Source organism: Uloborus diversus, chromosome 5 (genome assembly GCF_026930045.1).
Source record: "Uloborus diversus isolate 005 chromosome 5, Udiv.v.3.1, whole genome shotgun sequence".
Taxonomy (NCBI): domain Eukaryota; kingdom Metazoa; phylum Arthropoda; class Arachnida; order Araneae; family Uloboridae; genus Uloborus; species Uloborus diversus.
The window spans coordinates 22,110,536-22,132,474 of record NC_072735.1 but is presented as its reverse complement, the minus strand read 5'-3'; the positions used below and the strand labels follow the sequence as shown (position 1 = coordinate 22,132,474).

General features: G+C 33.8%; 1 protein-coding gene across 4 annotated transcripts in view; it reads right to left on the bottom strand.

Moving 5' to 3' along the window:
* LOC129221944 (homeobox protein Meis2-like) overlaps window positions 1-21,939 on the bottom strand; it is a 413,908-nt gene that overhangs the window by 371,605 nt on the left and 20,364 nt on the right. For all 4 annotated transcript variants that reach the window (XM_054856332.1, XM_054856334.1, XM_054856331.1 and 1 more), the window contains exon 2: window positions 15,315-15,456. In XM_054856332.1, the coding sequence (XP_054712307.1) occupies window positions 15,315-15,456 (142 nt within the window). The remainder of the gene's footprint in view (window positions 1-15,314; window positions 15,457-21,939) is intronic.

Here is a 21,939-nt window from a genome sequence, read left to right as displayed (position 1 = left end):
AGGGAGGTTTTCCAGCCTGTAGATTGCCGAGGTTTCTGCTGCTCTTTTTTTTTATTTCTCTTCATGCAGCCGGTTCTCGATTCAGTTGGGATCAAATACGTGGCTTTCGAGGACAACGACTTGCAAAGCACATAAACGCGGGATGGTAAACATTCAGAAGAATGTTTCTTGTCCGACTTTTATTTCTTGGTGCAGACATATTTTTTTTTTGGAAAAATTGATCTCTTTAAAGAGATTTACAAGGCAATAATTGAATTAGAGAACATTTTTACTTCCTTTTACAAAAAAGTTTGTATTCGCGAAAAAATTTTCACTCAAAAATCGCCCTTAATTTCCATTTTACTCACCCCGAATGAATATTGAGTTTTTTTTCCTCACTCGATCACACGTGGATAAGTGCCCAAGAACGTATAGATATGCGAAATATCCATAATGACGATTCCCGAGTTAATTACAACGAATTTTCTCATGACGTCTGTATGTACGTGTGTATATATGTGCGTATGTATGTGGCATAACTCAAGAACGGCAAGTCCTAGAAAGTTGAAATTTGGTACGTAGACTCCTAGTGGGTCTAGATGTGCACCTCCCCTTTTGGTTGCATTCGGGTGTTTCTAAAGGGGTCTTTTGCCAATTTGGGGGGGGGGGGAATCATTGTTAATTTCGATGTAAACTCAAGTGGTGTTATAATTTGGCGGATACTTGGCGATATATCGCCAGTCTTTTGGTCGCCAAGTTTTGTTGCCAACTTGGCGAGAAATTTGGCGATTTTTAAAATTTTTTTTTAAAAATCTGGTTTCAATTTGGCCATTGTTGTTGCTATTTAGAGAGTAAACTATTGAATCATATTAAAACTGCCAATAATGAGAAAATGACATTAAATTGGCGTAAAAGGAAGTCATGTGATGAACACATCAGCTCGTTTCCTTTCAAAGCCCTGATTTGTAAACTCATATTATTCTCTCTGTTCGATGGAATAACTAAGACATTAACCCGTTTACTTTTCTCTTGTCTATATTGCCGAACTCGATTTACATTACAAAATTCACTCGTCTGTTAATTTGTTCCGTGGAAGAGCAAAATTATTCATAGTTTCAAACTTCTTAGAAACTCTGTACATACATGCATGTACATTTATTCATTTACTTTCGGACTGTTGAGAGTTGGCAGTTGGACATTAGGGTAGTTCGAAACAATCGATTTTTTTTTTTAAATTTCGGAATCGCGTTACATCTTGAAAATTGTAGTTTGATATCCTCAATTGAGGAAAATACAAAAAAAAAAAAAAAAAAATCACAGTTAACATCTTCAGTTTGCGCATAAGACTGAAAATTTGAAAAAATATGTTAAAAATGGAATTTTTTAAAAATTAAGTTTTTAATTTTTCTTTCTAGTTTTTATAGTGCAACAACCATAAATTATCAGTATATAACGTAGTTTGATCCTTAAAAAAATATTTTTAGCTTTTACATGCGTTCTTTAGTTGCGCATAACGTAAATTTTAAATTTTACGCGATTTTACCCAATTGAAGGCATATGCGCGAACTAAAGATCTTATGTAAAAGCTATAAAACTTTTTTTACAAGTTCAAACTACGTAATATACTGATAATTTATGGTTGTTGCACTATAAAAATTAAAAAAATATTTTTTTAATTTTTGAAAAATTCAATTATTAACATTTTTTTTTCAAACTGAAAGCTGCGCAAACTGAAGATGTCAACTCAGATCCCCCCCCCCCCCTTTGAGGATATCAAACTACAATTTTTGAGAGGTAACGCGATTCCGAAGTAAAAGAAAATTTGATTTTTTTCGAACAACCCTATCGATCATGTATGGGAATTTTGTTTGTTTGTGTATGTGTTACCGTGAAAGACTGAAGTTGGAGAATGTCAACGTTCACTTATGAGTCACTAGAAATATTCGATTCTACACCTGTGTATTTGGTGTGTGAATTTTGATATTTACCGGTTAATGGCAACATTACCAGATGATCAGACTTTCACTGTATCGTAAAATGATTCAGTGGGTAAAACACTTGCCACATCAAATTCAAAAATCGACAAACGAATTGAAGGTTAGAAAAAACATTTTAATTAAGAACTGTTAGTTGAAACGTATATACAGTGCACATAATTTATATCGAAAATTGGGAACATAAGTCCCATCAAAAGGGGTGACTTTCGTCACATCAAAAGCATCGAATTTCAACATTCATCGAAAGGTGATTCAGTGGCGACTGAACTCTTGATTCGAGTTCATGCTAGGAAGCGTTGAATGGCCGTTGCCATTCCAAATCAAATAATTTTCCACACACTCCCCACCATGAACTCTTTCAAGAGTTCATCAATATCTCAATTTCAAATAATGTATTAATTACAAAATCGTAATTTCAAAATTTCAAATACACAAAATATTAAATCAATAAATCAAAAATATGCATGAATCAAAACATTTTCAAATTTCAAATATTAAATATAATTCTAAAAATGTTAGTGAACTATGCTAAATATTAAGTATCAAATTTAAAGGTTAGTGCAAAATATCAATATAAATAAATGTTCAATTTAAATTAATATAGAGTTCAAATTTCAAAAGTTCAAAGTTCCAAGGGATACAAGTGTTGTATCGTTCTCCGCAAAAGTCCAGAAGCAGTTTTAACTTCGTATGAGCGTACGTTATTATCTCGTCCGAGAAACGCTCTTTCAATTTTTCCGAGTTTCCAAAGCAGTTTGTTTTTGGAATCTTCTTCGATGAGCACTACATCTCCTATTTTAAGTGCCGGTTGTTTGTTTGGATTATTCAAAGAGTGAACAGTTCTGAGGTCAAGTAAATATTGCTGCTTCCATTTTATCCATAATTGCCGGAGAAGAAGAGATTGATATTTTTTCCGTTTCAAAAGTGAAGATCTTTTCGATTCATTTTCTACTATTTCAACGAAATTGATAGGATATTGAGGTTCTCGTCCAAAATTTAGGAAGTGCATTGGTGTCAAAGGCAAAGGTTCACTATTTTCATTATAGACGTAAGTTAGCGGTCGCAAGTTGAGGACGGTTTCTATTTCTGTAAGCAATGTAGACATTTCTTCAAAATTTAATAAAGCTTTCCCTACAATTTTCCGCAGGCAATCTTTTACGGATTTCACAAGTCGCTCGTAAAAACCTCCCCACCAAGCCGCCCTTTCAATTATATTTTTCTAAACTATTCTTTCTTTAGTTAGAAATTGTGAAAGTAATTTGTCAGAAATAATTTTTGATAAATCTTCTATTTCTTTTTTCGCCCTTTTAAAGGTTTTCGCGTTATCCGAATATATTACCTTACAGTTTCCTCTTCTAGCTAAAAATCTTCGAAGTGCCAATAAGAAGGAATCTGTAGTCATATCGCTAACGAGTTCAAGGTGAATTGATCTAGTAATCGCACATGCAAACAAAACTATATAAGATTTTCGAACTTCTGTAAAAATTTTCACATAAATTGGACCTGCAAAATCCAATCCGCAAACTGAGAATGGAGGCGAGGTGTTACTTCTGTCAAGCGGCAACGGAGCTGTAATTTGATTAGCAGCCTTCGAAAGATATTTTTGGCAGATTAGACACTTTTTGATTACACTCTTGACTAATTGCCGTCCCTTTGGAATCCAGAAACGTTGCCGAATTCTCGCTAAAGTACAAGCTGTTCCACCGTGCATCACTTTCTCATGTTCTCTTCTCGCGATTAAAAATGTCAGCCAGGACCGTTTTGGAAGAATAATAGGATGTTTTTCTTCAGTAGATAATTCTGCAAATTCTAATCTTCCTCCTAGTCTGATCATTTCATTTTCATCCATGAATGGCAAAAAGTTAAACAAATCAGAGTCTTTTTGAATCGGATCTCCATTCTTCAAGGATTCGTAATCTTCTTTAAAAAAGATCTTCTGTTCTAATCTTATGAGATGATTCTCAGCTTCTATTAATTCTTCAGCGGTCAATGTATTTCCTATATTAGAAATCTTTCTAAATTTCATGATCGACTTCTTCACCCAAGCTGTAATCCTCACCAACTTCTCCATATTACTAAATTTAGTAATGTTGATTGGATTTTCCTTTTCTTCAACAAGACATTCACACTGAAAGATGTCCTTCGATTTCTTTCTGTATTCCAATTCTTCTGTATTTATTGCTTCATCATTTTCTGACTTCGGCCAGTATTCTGGAGAATTCTTTAGCCACTGCGGTCCTGTCAGCCAGGTTGGATCTTCTAGCAGTTTAGAAACTTTTGCTCCCCTCGACAAGGCATCTGAGGGGTTGACTTTTCCGGGGCAAAAAAAACCAGTCTGAAGGTGCTGTGAATTTCTTCAATCCGATTCTTGACAAAAGGTTTGAATTTTTCAGGAATTCCTTTTATCCAAAAAATTGTTATCTTCGAGTCAGACCAGAAATAGCACGGAATGTCACGTTTCAAGGATTTCAAAATATTAAAACTTAATTTTGCAGACAGTACTGCAGCCATGAGCTCCAGCCGAGGCAATGTAAGAGATTTTATCGGAGCAACTCTATTTTTAGAAGCTACAAAGGCCGTTCGAACGTCTTCATTTCGAGATATAACACGCATGTAGGCAACAGTTCCAAATGCTTTCATACTTGCGTCACAAAAGAAATGAAGTTCAAGAGTCTTGATATCAATATTTAGGTTTTCGGAAAAATAGTGGCGTGGGATTGAAATTTCCGTCAGTTGAGGAACTTCTTCGCACCAGCTTCTCCATAACGAACTTAGATCTTCGGGTAATCTGTCATCCCAATCAATACGTAACGCCCAAATCTGTTGCATCAAACATTTAATTCTCACTGTAAAAGGACCTAAAATTCCGATAGGATCGAAGATGCGTCCTAAGACCTGGAGCACGTAACGTTTAGTGTCAATTCCTCTAGAAACAAATTTGACTAGATCTCCAACATCAAAATAAAGAATGTCCTTTAAGTTGTCCCATGCTATACCCAAGACTTTGTAAGTCATATTTTCTTCTTTGAGGGATTCGGCATTATCACTCGAAATCACTCCATGTTTTTTCCATAATTCGCGTAGGGTCTTCGAATTAGTGCGCCACTTGTGTAGTGACAAACTAGCATCTTCGAAAATTGCTATGGACTCTAATGTATGAGATAAGGCTTCATCTACAGATGCATGACTACCGATGATGTCATCGACATAAATATTATCATTTAAAAATTTTGTAGTCACTGGATATTTTTCAGTATACTGTTTCAGATGATATTTCAAAGTTCCTGCCAATAAAAACGGACTGCTACTGATGCCGAATAGGACGCGAGTAATTTTATAAACCTGGGGTGCAATAGATTCGTCCGAGGGATCATCGGTAAAGAAAAAACGAGTAACATCTCGATCTTCTTCTTTGAGCGAAATTTGCAAAAATGCTTGTTTCATGTCCGTTGTATAAGCAATGGGGTGAAAGCGAAATCTCAATAAAATATCAAATATTTCAGAATATAAATTTGGACCTATATGAAGACAGTCATTTAAAGATAGACAATTAGAATCATGAGAGGAGGCATCGAAAACTATACGCAATTTACTCGTCTCACGATCTTTCCTAATTATTTCTCTGTGGGGCAGGTAAAATTTAACTTCGTTTTCCTCATCTGGGTTGATAACTGGTTCAATAATTTTTTGTCGTAAATAGTCATCTATCACCTTTTTGTATTCAAAATACAACTCGGGGTTTCTATAAAATCTTTTTCTAAGTCTAGAAAATCTCTCTTCAGCTATCTTCCTATTATCTTTTAAATCCCGCTTTTCTAACTTCCAAGGTAATCCCACTGTATACCTTTTGTTTTCATATTTTATCTGAGACTCGAATTGTCTCATAATTTCATTATCTGTTGGGTCAGCATCTTTCTTCGAATCAATAAGACCTGAAGTTTCTAAGTCCCAAAATTTCTGAATTTGTTCTGAAATCGCGCTATTTTCTACGACTACATTCATCATTAAAGAAAAGTTATTTTCACTTTTTCTTCCTTGTAAACACCAACCGAAAATTGTTTCAACTGCAACTAGTGTTTTGCTCAAATGCTTAATATTTCCCGTTACAACGTTATAATAATAATCAGCACCAATTAAAATTGTAATGGGTTCTTTACTTTCTGGAAAATCGGCGAGTGTCAAATTTTTCAACTGTTTCATACCCTTAAAGTCTTCAACTTCGGGAGGGGGAATATTCGATCCTGATATTTCGTCGGTAACCAACACTTCAATTTCTATTTTTAAGTCGGGAGAGTTTCTGTTGATTAACGTAAGTTTGATGACATCGTAGTATTTTTCGATCGGGGTTTTACTTCCAAATGTGTACACTGACAATTTTTCTTTCCTTAGTACTTTGCATTTTAATTTGTTAGCTATGTTTTGCGTGGTAAAGCTACGCATCGAACCACAGTCCAGTAAAACGCGTGTACCGCAGTTCAAATCTAAGTTTTCATTTTTTGCTAACACGTAACTCGTTTGCAAAAGAGTCCTATTTTTATTTCCCATATGCGATACAGCAGAAATTACATTTTCCGTCCCATCGCCCATAAGAGATTCTTTATTAGATTTATCGTTAGCCAAATTGTTAAATTTATAGCAAATATTTTCATTATGTTTACCGGAACAGTATTTACAATTCCTTCCCGATAAACAATCTTTCAAACGGTGTCTTAATCCAAGGCACAAAAAGCATCTACCTTGATTCTTCAATACGTTTCTCTTTTTGTCAACACTTAAGCGACAGTTGAGAACATCGTGTTCTTTTTTATAAAATAAACAATTATCCGTTTTCTTATCAGCGAAAGCTTCATTTCCATTCTTCGCAGCAACGAAAAAACCGCTGGTGGAAATGCAAGCGCTATCTTGTCTATTAGACAAAGTTGAATTTTTATTCTTACTGTTTGATTCAAATGGCTTCGACCTACACCAATAAGTTCGTTCTCTTGTTAATATTTCTGTTTGCAAGAAATTCAAGAATTGATTTATGTCTGGAACGCAAGAGTTTTCTTATTTTGTCGATTATATTCCAATGCCAATTCATGGGGGATTATTTTCAATACTACTGCTAACAGCATTGCAGAATAGGAACTTGACTCCAATCCTAAAGCGGAAAGGCACCGAACGTTAACTTCTATTTCATTGTGAATCCGTTTTAGCTTTGGAATGTCGGTAATTTTGTAAACAGGAGATAAGTTAAGCAATTTGTTCATATGGCTGTTAATTATGACGTCTTTTTGTCCGAATCGTTCTTTTAATATTTGAAGCGCAGAGTCGTAATTTTCATCTGAAATTTCAAAACTCGCAATTGCATTAGCTGCAGGGCCACCCAAATAACTTTTTAGGTAGTTAAATTTCTCAGTTTTTGAAAGCGTTTCATTTTCATGAATCGAGACTTTGAAAGTGTTGTAAAAGGAATAAAATTGGGTGCAATCACCGTAAAACTTTTGAATGTTCAATTTTGGAAGCTTCACGTGTTTTGTTTCGTATATTAATTTCTCGCTCATGTTCGAACTTATGTTCGCTTGGCTATTATTAGAGGATTTAATTTCCTTTAATTTTCTTTGAGCGCGAAATATTGTGTTCGAAACTTTTTCAGCGTATTCATATGCTGATATCAGTTCTTTTTCGTATTGTTCTAATTCTAACAACGGTTCGATATCTTCATCAATTTTCTTTAAAAGTTCTGCTTTAATATGCAATTGATTCAATAGCTCTTCTAGGGTCTCAAAATCTATTTGATCTACTTTAATCAAACCTTCAAAAGCATTCGTTATTTCCGTAACTGCTGTTCTAATAACAGTTCGGTTTTTCTTGAGCTTTTCGAAATTCATTTTGGAAAATAAAAATGTCTCTCTTACCTTTTGTTGTCTTCGCACTAGGTGCTAATCCATATGAAAGTCTTCTAAGCCAACAAATGTCACACGCAACGAGCTAAAGTTGAATGCAAGCGTTACTTTTCGGCCGCTATGCACCATACCGTAAAATGATTCAGTGGGTAAAACACTTGCCACATCAAATTCAAAAATCGACAAACGAATTGAAGGTTAGAAAAAACATTTTAATTAAGAACTGTTAGTTGAAACGTATATACAGTGCACATAATTTATATCGAAAATTGGGAACATAAGTCCCATCAAAAGGGGTGACTTTCGTCACATCAAAAGCATCGAATTTCAACATTCATCGAAAGGTGATTCAGTGGCGACTGAACTCTTTTTTCTATTTCTATTCAAGAGTCACACTGACTACAACTGTATTTATGTCGAGGACTGCATACTAGTGCCTTGCCTCCATTATTTTATATACCGATAGATGGCAGCACCATCACCGGATCGAACAGTTAATGAGAATTTAGAACTAGTCCAAGAGCTAATAGCTACCTGGTACTAGCACCCCCAGAGGTATCGTTTCACTTGGAGGACATTGAGACCACGAGCATATTTAAAGTCGCACAGTCCCCTTTAATGACGACGGTGGGTCTTCGACCAGCGGGGATCGAACCCGAGCCCCGCCGGCCCCGAGTCCAATGCCCTACCGATCAGGCTACCACGGCCCGACTGAACTCTTGATTCGAGTTCATGCTAGGAAGTGTTGAATGGCCGTTGCCATTCCAAATCAAATAATTTTCCACAACTGTAACATATATAAGTGTATAAGCCTACAGGCACATTTCATTTTCCTTCATCTTTTTAAAAGTTTTAGATTAAAATTTTTACGAATGGAAGATGTTTTCGTTGATCTCGATACAACATTAAATTAGAAATTCAATTTCTTCCCCACTTACTGTTACTAACTGGTTTTCCCTTCGCTGTAACGCATGCGTAGGAGGTCCAAAAAGAACCGTAAACATATTTTTAGTAACCGTATTTCTAAAACTTGTCTTCGGCGTTTGTATGAAAGAGAGAGTTGCCTACCGCTAGAAATTAGACATTCTAAAAAATATTTTCTAAATAGTAAAACTAAAGTTGTGAGAATGCAACGGTTGAAATAGAAGAAAATAAATTAATATATAGACTACTGTTTGATTAACAAATAACTACTTTCAAAATATTCAACAGAACATCATGTTAGTATTTTCTAAAATCGGGGCCGACACGAGGCCATATCAACCTAGTCAGAAACTAGAGGCCCGGTCCCGGAGGGAGGCCCGGTTCGGATTTTTTGCAGCGTAAATTTTATAAGTTTTTTGGTAGAGGGACCTGACGACCAGACTGGCAAGGGGCTCTCGGCGGCCTTATCTAAAATTACCGACTCCGCTGACATGGAAGGGCAAAAAAAGAGGGAGGAAGACACCACGACCAAGGACCGACTAACTAAAAGTGAGGCCCAAGGCCCACAATAATTTGGAGGCCCCCTGAAGGCTATTATTTCAAAAATGTGTGTATTTTTTGTATAGTTCTAATGCTATGCATAATTCTTTAAATAATTTGTGGCCCCTTAGGAAGAGGGGACCCCAGGCCCAGGCCTAGTAGGCCTGTGCGGTAATCAGGCCCTGACCATGACAGGTTCTAGCAGTGGTTGACATAGGGTACATATTTTTAAAGATTTTGATTAAATTTGCGGCAAAATGCCTTTCAACGACAGTTGAAAAATATTTTATTTATCAACAGAAACATTTTGATAACAGGAATATAAATCATTGATAAAGTAATTAAAATACTTCAGCTCATAAAAATATTGAGTACACACTCTGCTCCCCTATTGCTAAATTATTCTATTCCTGCTACAAGCAGATTTTATGATCTCCACGGCACTTCACAAAGCCTGATGGGTAAAGACTAATTTAAAAGAGAGGTTTTAAAACTTAAAATCATCTTGACCATTCAGAAAGCATCTCAAGAAGAGTTAAAAATTAATTAAGAGCTCCTCTGCATTTAATCATCTCATTATGCAGGTGAAGTTACAAGGAATGTATCCATTTCACAGCGCTAAAAGGGTAGCTCGTTTTCATCAAGAGCTCGTTCATTAAGATCTTAATGGGCCAACGCGCAAAGAATAGCTGAGACTTTATTGCCCCCAGAATGTAAATACGCGCTGATTCGCGCCTTGAATATTCAATTTTTAGCGAGTCGATTATTTGAATGAATCTGAAAGCAGCTATATCGCGATGTAGGCTGATCCTGAAGAGCTCAACTGAGGCACGCGGTGCACATAATTATGAGTTGAGTCATACCAAGAACTGCGCCCCACCCGTAAATATCACTCTTGATGTAAGCAGAAAGCTCGAAATACCAAGCGTTATTGATTAATCAAATATAATTTACACCGAGGTTTATACTTGGTGCATATTAGGGTCAAATGTTTAGACAACTAGACAAACTAGAACTGCTTTATAGATAGGCCGACGCATCAGCTTAAGTTTAGCCAATTTGGATCGGATTTTTCATTGTTGCACTGCTTGGGTTGATACAGCAAAGTTTCGGATTTCGCCAAATTTGCAGAAAATAATATTTTATTTTATAAATAATTCACGTGCGCTAATAATTGCTTACAGTGAACAATCACCAACGCAATAACTCGCCAGAAAGGACAACCACTCAAACACGCGCTCCAATCCAAAAAAGTACAGCTGATGCGTCGGCATGTATATATAGGGGCCTCAAGACAACCTAGCGACATTAATTTGTTTTTTGAGGAACAAAAATGGGCGATGGATATTCATTGTTTACTAATGTTAAGTCTTATACTCTTAGCGTTTTAGCCTTATAACGTTACAAACAATAGTGCCATTTTCCCAATGAGTTACGTTCACACTACTTAGGGCCTTATTCGAGAAAAAATCGGTAGCATTCCGCTTTGGATTGACATCAAAGCTCTTCCTTCAAACATTCTCCGCTTACAAAATTTCTATGAAACCAGCAACTGCATGTTCATAAATTTATAATTTTTTTGGTGGTTTGCTTAGAACACTGTAGGTATTCTATCCCTAGATTATTTTTAGACAGACAACCTAATTTAGTATTGATAAGCGATTTGTCTAAGTTTAAAATTTCGGAATAAACATCGGGCGTCTAAAGGAAGTTATTATTGCATGGTTATACGCAGAATTGCGGAGTCGGAGTGAGAATAACCAGCTCCGACAATTTCAGAGCCTTTGACTCCGATTCCTTTACTTCAAAATCAGCCTGAGTCCAACTCCGACTCCGCAAGCACTGGCGCAAAGAGTGGCTGACTTTGTGGGAAAATGACCGACTCCGACTCCTAGAATTTTTAAGACTTCGACTCTCCCGACTCCGAATCCAATATACTCTAAAATCATCCGGACTCCGTAGCCCTCGTTATTTCGTCTCCGGCATATAACCGAGACGAAATAATTAACAGTTATTATTTTCTTGCATTAAAATAACTCTACATGTACATAATTCAAAATAGGTCATCATTGTCACCCATTACTTAGAAATATATCTATAATTTGTTGATTTCAAATAAAATAGGCGATTCGTTTGATGTTTACACTTTCTAAATAAACATTCGTCGTTAAAAGGGAGTCTTTTCATGTTTAGACAACAACTACAACCAAGGCATTCCATGCTAACAAACTGACAGTAATTAACTGCTTACATCTAAACGGACCAATTTCTGTTAACAGAATTCTAAGTAGGTCCATTTACTAATAGAAATTCATTTTACTTCTTTATTTGAAATTAAGTCATTTATTTCCAATTAAATTTATCAGTGCAAAGTTTATGAAAAGGACGCAAAAATAGGAAAAAGGACTTACCCGCACACATAGTTCTTAAACTAAATTTCTATTATGAACTATTATTTATTTCTTTATTTATATGAAATTAAGTCATTTATTCTCTATTAAAATTATTAACAAAAACTTTGTATAAAGGACGCAAAAATAGGAAAAAATTTATATATACACGCACACTCAAATCATTCTTAAAAAAGTATGTATTCATAATAGAAATTCATTTTATTTATTCATTTATTTGAAATTAAGTAATTTATTCCTTTTTTTTTTCTTTTTTTTTTTGTTGACAATGAAATGTTTTTGTTGCATAGAAGAAAGGCATTTGTTCATCTGAAACCATCAATAAAATTTACAATGTTCTAAAAGAGTAATATCAACGATTAATTAAAAAAAAAATCACTCAAACTTTCGAGTCATTTATCAATTCCATTCGTTTTTATTTTCAAAAAGTGAGCTCGAACTTCAAGGGTTCCCTTTCATTTTTCTTCATGCCTGAACTGACATACCTCAAACGAACACATATCTATCTCAGCACACTCTAAGAACGTAGTCCTTTTAACAGCTGTTTCAAACGATTTCAACTCTGAAATTGCTTCTAAAATGCCAATGAGCAAAATCCAATTACAAACCTCAATATTTCGCACAAAGTCAATACGGATTTGCTCTTTTATTGAGCATTAAGCTTAATAAAAAGTCAATAAACCATCGTCTGGAGAAATGAGTTACCCAACTTCAACTTCGGAGGACGTGTGTAGAAACATCTGCTTGTATATAAATAGCTAGCACGTCCTCTTTTTAGGTAGAGACGACATGCAAAGGTTTTCCACAAAGGCGAAAAAACACGTTCTGTTGTTTTTCAGCCGATTTCTACTCTTAACAAAATACGGATACGTAACGCATCTTGACGCAACGCAAAAAAAGAACAGCATTCGAGAAAAATCTGGGCATTACTTTTAACTGATTTAGGCTCAAATACTATAATATGAGCAAAACATTTATGATGAGATGTTTACCGGTTAGGTTTTGTTGTCTAACGTTTAACTAAATAGTGCATACTTACAGTTTGAAAATTTTTCTTCAAAATTATGAAATTTCGATGCGTCATCACTGTTGATCATATTTTTTATACGTCTCCACGAACCAGGTATGCAAGCTAACTTTGTGTGAGTTTTGTGATAAGGAAGATATTAGTTTGTGATTATATTTAGAATCGAAATCAATAATTAAGTTTATTATTATTATTATTATTTTAACTTTTTGAGAAGCGTTACTTCTGTTTGCAAGTATCTGATACATATAGTGTTACCTACACTTAATGATTTCAGACAGGAATTTCTGAGCTTTAATAAATTTCAGTAACTACAACAATAATTAAATTATGCTAACTGATAAATTGAAAACGCAAAAATATATACATAAGGCAAAGTGCTCTATAGCTGTCATCCAAAAAATAGTTCCTAGAGCTGACATCTTTAAATAAGAGAAAAATTTAAGGAAATATGTACCTATTTTAGAAAATATTTTAGAATGAGTGTTTCTTTCTTCTTAAGAAATAAAAATTATTTTAAATCATCAATTCATGAAGCTGACATCTTTAAATGAAAAATATATTATCAATCAATTATTCAATTTAAAGCATGATCAATTTTATAAAATAATTTAAAATGATTTTATTTTTACTTAGAGACTTTACTTTTAAGAAAGAAAAACTTGTTCGTTAAATTTTTATTAATTACTTAATATAAAAGCGTTTATTATTGTTATGATTATTAGTATTATCCTTTTTAAAAATATTGAATATGATCTTTTCTAAAACACCGTTTCATGGACATATTCGTTCGAAATTAAATAGAAATAATATCAATTAAACTTAGAGCCAAAGTAACCATTATAACTATTGCATCCTCAATCCATTCGAACAAATGAGACATTTATATATTTACACATTATACATGATTATCATTTATATTTGATGCATATATTTGCAATTTATTCCCGGAATTTCAAACTTAGGCAATTTCAGGATTATTTCAAACTTGAATTTGTGATATATTCAAATATAACATATATTCAAATAAAATGTGAATATGTTACATTTATGATGAAAGCTATAAAATTAATTAGTTATTGCAAGATCGATCACATCATAAAGAGTTTTCTATTGTTTAATGTCCGAAGAAGTCAACTTATATAGCAAAAAAATTAACAATCCTTTTAACTTCCTTTTACAAAAAAGGAAGTATTGTATTCGCAAAAAAAATTTCATTCAAAAATGGACCTTAATTTCCATTTTACTCACCCCCGAATGAATGTTGAGTTTTTTTTTTCTACTCGACCACACGTGCATAAGTGCCTAAGAACGCATAGACACGCGACATATCCATTTTTACGATTCCCGAGTTAATTGCAACAAGTTTTTTCGTGACGTCTGTATACTGAACGTATGTACGTGGGTATGTATGTCGCATAACTCAAGAACGGTATGTCCTAGAAAGTTGAAATTTAGTACGTAGACTTCTAGTAGGGTCTAGTTGTGCACTTCCCCTTTTGGTTGCATTCGATTGTTTCTAAAGGGGTCTTTTGCCCCTTTTTGGGGGGAAATCATAGTTAATTTTGATGTAAAATCAAGTGGTGTTATAATTTAGCGGACACTTTGCGATATATCGACAGTTTTTTGGTCGCCAAATTGGCGACAAATTTTTCGCGTTTTTTTTTTTTTTTTTTTTAAATCTGGTTTCAATTGGCAACTGTTGGTGATATTTAGAGAGTAAACTATTGAATAACATTAAAATTGCCAGTAATGGGGAAAATGACACTAAATTGGAGTAAAAGGAAGTCATGTGATACACACATCAACTCGTTTACAACCAACTTAGAAAACTTTTACAAAGTTCTCTGATTAATTCATATTAATTATTGAATAACTTACTTTCAGTTTTATATTGTTCAGGTGGAAATTTAAAAGATGTGAAATTACGCCATTAATTTGCATCGATTTTTTGACAGTTCAAAAATCTTTGACTTTAATAAATTGATTACTGTGAATTTAGTCCTAGTATTAAAGCTTTTTTTTTAAGTTTATTATGCAGGATACATAAAATACTTTGATGTCTCAGAACATCGATTTTTTAAAGATCGATGTTCTGAACCATCGAACATCGATTTTGCAAAGATCGATGTTCTGAACTATCGAACATCGATTTTGCAAAAGATCGATGTTTTTGGGTCGATGTATCGTATGCAATCAATGTCTTAATTTTGATCATCGATGTTTTTGGATTAATATATCGATACCATCGATGTGTTGATTTTTAATATTACAATATTGCATTTTTTCATCGATGATGCATTACTAAATGCAAGGAAACTTTCCAGAAGATGCTTCACATTGTGATCGCAATGGTTCCATACATCCGTACATTCAAATATATCACAATTAAATACCAAAGTTGAAATTTCCGAGAATAAAGTAAAAATGTCATTTGTACAAATGGACTGTGCATACAAGAATTAACAACTGAATAATTAGTGCATAATGAAAATTGCAGATATAGAAAAATAAAAAATCAACAATGATATCAACAATTGGCTGGGCTTACTTGTTTGGCGAAGACATTAATGTCTTCGTTGAAGGATTCTGATGAGCAAACATCACCCCCAGCGATTCCGGGCTCCCTGGGTGTACACGTGGCCAGTTCACATTTTTCAAAGATGAGAGCCAGCAGAGGGAACAGGGGATGCCTGATGAAGTGAAAAGAAAACATGAGAGCACATCCAGGAATGTCCCTCCAATTGAGCGAAATTACGCGTACACGGTAAACAGAATGCCCGTTGAATTATTCATTGACAGGCAAGCGTGATTCCTGTGCTTTTAGGATGTGGACATCTTTTTATTAGTCTAATATATAAATCATTAATTCAAAACAGGAAAGTACTTTGAAAAGTATTTGCTTTGGAAAAGAAGAATTTAAGCTAATGGTAGAAGAGTAAAAGAGTATGAGGACCTAACTGTAGACGGATTGGTAATGTGGGTATTATTAAAGTAATGGAAGATCGTAGAAGTTTCAAATAATAATTTAAGGAAAAAAAACAGCTTGAGCATCATTTGGATCTGAAATATTTACTCTGAAGATCAAGTTTGTCTTCATTACTAATAATAAAGCTGAAAGTCTATGTGTCTGGATATCTGGGTGTCTGTTACGCACATGAAATTAGGCACAAAATTTGTTCGCAACATAGGGGTGAGCACCATGAAGCGATTTTTCGAAAATTCGATTTTGTTCCTTTTCTATTCCAATTGTAAGCCCATTTTACCGAACGAATTATTATTACATTGACGAACGAATTACCATAACATGGACAAGCAGATTAACATAGCATATTGGCGAGAAATTCATCATCCATTATTTGTAAATATACATGCGAACCAAATGACCTTTTAATTTTCCACTACGGGCAAAGCCGTGCGGGTACCGCGAGTTATTTATATTTAGCAGTTCTGACCATTTTGTATTTTTAAATACCTTTTACGACAGATTTTATACAACTTAAACATTTAAGCAAGCCGTCTGATCATTTATATTAAGTGAAAGTAAAATACAAAAGTGCCACTTTTATTTAATTTGAAACATATAAACATTCTAAGTTTAAATAAAAATCATTCTTCTAACAATATTTTTTTCATTTAAAAATATATTTATTTTTTAGAATTAAGGCTTCGTTACCAAACAAACAATCGAAATTTATTACATTCCCCACCATGAGTCGGGGATTTTATAAATAAACCGGTAAACTTAATAAATAACTCATAAAATCATCAATTTGTCTAGTCATTGGTGTTTATGAATAATCATCGGTGATTTTATATAATCACCAGTTTATTACACATGCTGTAACATAGATAAATGAATAACTAGTGAGCGGGAAATAGTAATTCTGCTACAATTATTGACAAATCTTCTATACATGTAATAAAATAAGATGTTTGTGTGTGTGTGTGTGTGGCGCGCTTCCCGGGAAAACGGTAAGGCCTAGAAAGATGAAATTTGATATACATATACAGTTTCTGCCGTAGATGTGCACCTCGGGCTTCGATTTTTGATATTTTAAGTAGAAAAAAAGTTATTTAATGTTTCATGTGTTTTTTTGCATATTTTAGTACTTTTTACCTCACAGACACCGAACCAACCGCACCACACAAATATCTTTTGTACTATAGTGTTGGAAATTTAATTTCCAATAAGATGAAAGAAAAATTTTTGAAGATAGAGCATTTTTTGTATTTTTTACGAATTTTTGAAAAAACCTTTAATTTGCAGTTTTTTCCGGGTTTTATTTTTTTCTAATATCATCCTGCGAGAAGTATCAAAGCCTCATTTCTAAAATTTAAGTTGGTAATAGTAGAAATATTTCACCCTCTTAAGAAGAAAAAATTTCTTTAAAATACGCAATAGTTTTTTTTTTACAATTTTTTTTTAGATGCTGAACACATCATGTCTTTCCACGCATCGGTCGAAAAAAGGTTCTTCATTCCTTTATGCCTCTGACGTCACTACTTGGATTTCGATTCGATATTTACGACGGAATCTTAATCGCAAACAATGTTAATCATTTTTTTATTTTTTTTACTATATAGCTTACTTCTACATTTTATGACGTGATGACTACGGGTTTTTCCGGCAGCGCTTGCTTTTTTTCTTTCCTTTTTTTGTTTTATTTAGGGATTGCATTTATTTCTTTCTCCATCCCCCCCACTCCCAAGCTGGGAGTGGGGGGGATGGTTGCTGCATCTATAAAACGAAACATTTCATAGTTGTGCGCATTGAATTCAATAAAAACAGAGAGATTTTCTTTTCTTTGTCAAATGCTACTTTTTACACACTACGTGAAATTTTGGAGATAACTTTTTTTTTTTTTGCTCAACTTAAATAAAAAAAAAAGCAGTTTTTTGACTGATCTTTAATTTTATTATGAAACTAGCCGCCTGCGGCGACCAGCTGGTTCGCCTTCTTACGCCATTCGCCTTTCTGTGCAAGCATCCACCTACGGCGGCTATTTGGCTAACTTGTCATTTACCTTTTTACTTCAAGTTTGACGCCTTCGGCGGCTGTTTAAATAAATTTGGCAGCAGTATTAACAATTCATCTCTATCTTTTTTTGTGCCATTCACATTTTTACGCCAAGATTGCCGCCTTCGGCGGCTATCTACCTTTACGATCTATCTCTAAATTTTCTTATCCATCTCTATTTATTTTAACCCCCCCGCCCATTTCATAATAAAATTAAAGATCAGTCAAAAAACTGCTTTTTTTTATTTAAGTTGAGCAAAAAAAAAAAAGTTATCTCCAAAATTTCACGTAGTGTGTAAAAAGTAGCATTTGACAAAGAAAAGAAAATCTCTCTGTTTTTATTGAATTCAATGCGCACAACTATGAAATGTTTCGTTTTATAGATGCAGCAACACGTCCAGCTTGGGAGTGGGGGGGATGGAGAAAGAAATAAATGCAATCCCTAAATAAAACAAAAAAAGGAAAGAAAAAAAGCAAGCGCTGCCGGAAAAACCCGTAGTCATCACGTCATAAAATGTAGAAGTAAGCTATATAGTAAAAAAAAAAAATGATTAACATTGTTTGCGATTAAGATTCCGTCGTAAATATCGAATCGAAATCCAAGTAGTGACGTCAGAGGCATAAAGGAATGAAGAACCTTTTTTCGACCGATGCGTGGAAAGACATGATGTGTTCAGCATTTAAAAAAAAATTGAAAAAAAAAAAAAAAACTATTGCGTATTTTAAAGAAATTTTTTCTTCTTAAGAGGGTGAAATATTTCTACTATTACCAACTTAAATTTTAGAAATGAGGCTTTGATACTTCTCGCAGGATGATATTAGAAAAAAATAAAACCCGGAAAAAACTGCAAATTAAAGGTTTTTTCAAAAATTCGTAAAAAATACAAAAAATGCTCTATCTTCAAAAATTTTTCTTTCATCTTATTGGAAATTAAATTTCCAACACTATAGTACAAAAGATATTTGTGTGGTGCGGTTGGTTCGGTGTCTGTGAGGTAAAAAGTACTAAAATATGCAAAAAAAACACATGAAACATTAAATAACTTTTTTTCTACTTAAAATATCAAAAATCGAAGCCCGAGGTGCACATCTACGGTAGAAACTGTATATGTATACCAAATTTCATCTTTCTAGGCCTTACCGTTTTCCCGGGAAGCGCGCCACACACACACACACACACAAACATCTTATTTTATTATATGTATAGATGGGAGGGGAGGTTAAAATAAATACAGATGGATAAGAAAATTTAGAGATAGATCGTAAAGGTAGATAGCCGCCGAAGGCGGCAATCTTGGCGTAAAAATGTGAATGGCACAAAAAAAGATAGAGATGAATTGTTAATACTGCTGCCAAACTTATTTAAACAGCCGCCGAAGGCGTCAAACTTGAAGTAAAAAGGTAAATGACAAGTTAGCCAAATAGCCGCCGTAGGTGGATGCTTGCACAGAAAGGCGAATGGCGTAAGAAGGCGAACCAGCTGGTCGCCGCAGGCGGCTAGTGATTTAATAAAAATAACAAATTCACATGCATTGCAGAAAGCGTAATAAATTAATGATATCAATTTTGTTATTTCAAGCTGTTTAATGAATAAGAGAAGAATGAGAGGGTAAAGTGAAATAGAGAGGCAAAGTGAAATGTAAAATATTTCTACAATTAGCTGCGCTATCTCGCAATATATTAACTATATTCAAAAACATAGTTGACTTCAATCAAAAATACATTGCTCTAACGATCAAGGCATAATTATACAAGTCATTTTCAAAATTTGATACTCATATTATAATATTTCTTACTTTATCAAAAATAGTTTTGTTATCAGAAAATAATAAAGTTTTGTTTTAAATATTTCAAATGTTAATTGAGACCCACTGATGCTCGGTGCTACACTTATTTTAGTTAATACTAGTGGTACTCGCATTGCTTTTTCCGTAATAGAAAAATTAAAAGGTCTTTTGGTTCGCCTGTATATTTACAAATAATGTATATTGAATTTTCTCGCCAATTGGCTTGTACCCATGTTACGGTTCCACGTTATGATAATTTCGTATCTCGCCAATTGGCTTGTGCCCATGTTATGGTTCCACGTTATGATAATTTCGTAATTTACTCGTCCATCTTACGATAGTTTTGTTCTTAAAATTGGAATAGAAAAAGAACCACATCGAACTTTTGAAAAATCGCTTCGAGGTGCACACTCCCATGCTACAAACTAACTTTGTGCCGAATTTCATGAAAATCGGCCGAACGGTCTAGGCGCTATGCGCGTCACAGAGATCCAAACATCCTCCGGACATCCAGGCAGAGAGACTTTCAGCTTTATTATTAGTAAAGATTGGGCATGCCTTGATTTTCAATGTTTAATAAACGTTGTCAAGTTTTCGGGGGGCAAAGAGAATCGGGCAAGGTGTTCGTTTAATTCTACTCGTTTATTAAGTCACTTATGTATTTATTCATTTAATTATTTCCTTTATATTCCTATACTCATTAATTCATTCATTTATTCACTGATTCATGCCTCCCCCCCTTTTTTTCCTTATTTACTCGTCATTGTATTCACTCGTTTTTTTTTCTCACTTTTATTTAAAATGTTATGCAAAAAAGTAATAACTCGAGTTCTATAAAACTTGAAAGGTCCAAGCTAATTAATTCATTTGTACGTATAAAAAATTCATTCTTCCGATTGATGCTAAAAATGATAAATTTCAAATTTTACAGCTGTATCTTTTTAAATATTCAGTGAGTGGGTCCAATGCTCTCAAAGTATTTAAAAATCAGATTAAATTATTTTAATAAAAAGCTATCCCATTGTAACAATACGTCACACAGTGGAGTATTTGACTGAAAATCCTGACCAAAAGTCCAAAATTTACCCGATTTTTATGAAAATTTATTCCATGATAGTTGACTAACTGGTGCATCGATCGGTACCTGTTTTGGAAACTTGAGTCACATACAATTGCTCATAGCCTCAGTGAAAGATGAGATTTCTATAAGAATTTTCGCTTTTTTGTTACGTTTCAGCTTAATTATTACGTTTCAATGTAGATTTTTTTGTGGCTTTCTAAATGAATGGAATTGAACCAAACCAATTTTACGGTATAAAGAAATGTCAGGGCTTAATGCTAATTATAAATCAAAGTAAATATTTTTATTTTCTTTTAGTGAAAAAAATGAAGAAAACTTGGTACGTGAGATTTTTAAAGGCTTTTCGCCTTAATTTATAACTAGAGAAAGCTTTTTAAATGGGTGTCGGGCTTGGTCGGGCTGTTTTGAAAGTTGCATCGTATTTGGCAAAGTCTCTAGTGCTAATTTCAGCAAAAAAATCTTCCGCCTACAACTGCCCTTTTTTTTAATGATTTTTTTTAAAAAAAAAGTGCATAATCCGATCTTTTTGTGACAAATCATGATTTTAAACTGAATTTACCTACAAAGATTTAATAAATTTGCAAAAAAGTTATCATAAGTACTACTGAATGAAAAGATCGACATATTTGAGCGCACAAACAACAATAAAATTTCAGACACGAGTTTCATGGTTATGAGAAACCGCTTCATCAATGTGTAAAGATGTAAGTTATGGAATGAGAATCATCCAATTAATTTCGAAAACGCTTACCTTTATGCATCGTTAAAGAGATTCACTGCACCCCTAAAACATGTGTTTGCGTTCAGATATGTTAATTTTCTCATGTACGTTAATAAGTTAATAAATTAAATTATTTTGTGATCTCGCTAAGAAAATTTGCTCTTTCTTAAAATTCAGATAGATTTTAGATAAAATAAATAAATATTTATATTTTTTCAGATCATTGCTGCAAATAATGTGCCGGGGGAGGGGGTCTTTCCCCCTTATACGTAGCAAAAGGGGGGAAATACCCCCCATACACACTTGCTAGCGTTAGGGTACAATTGTAATTGTCTCCTAACGTTCCTACGCTAGCGAGCTATCCATATTTAAGACATTTTACCTACTCATTGTGAAATTAAAGTTATATAAAATTTTAGTTCCAAATTTGTTCGTACAATTTTTAGCGGGACACATCACACGATTTAAAACTAAGGATCGACCCAAGGTACGAGTACAATATATACAATTCAAAAACAAAGAGCTTTTGAATAGTGTTTTTACAGTTATAATATCCTAGTTCATTTA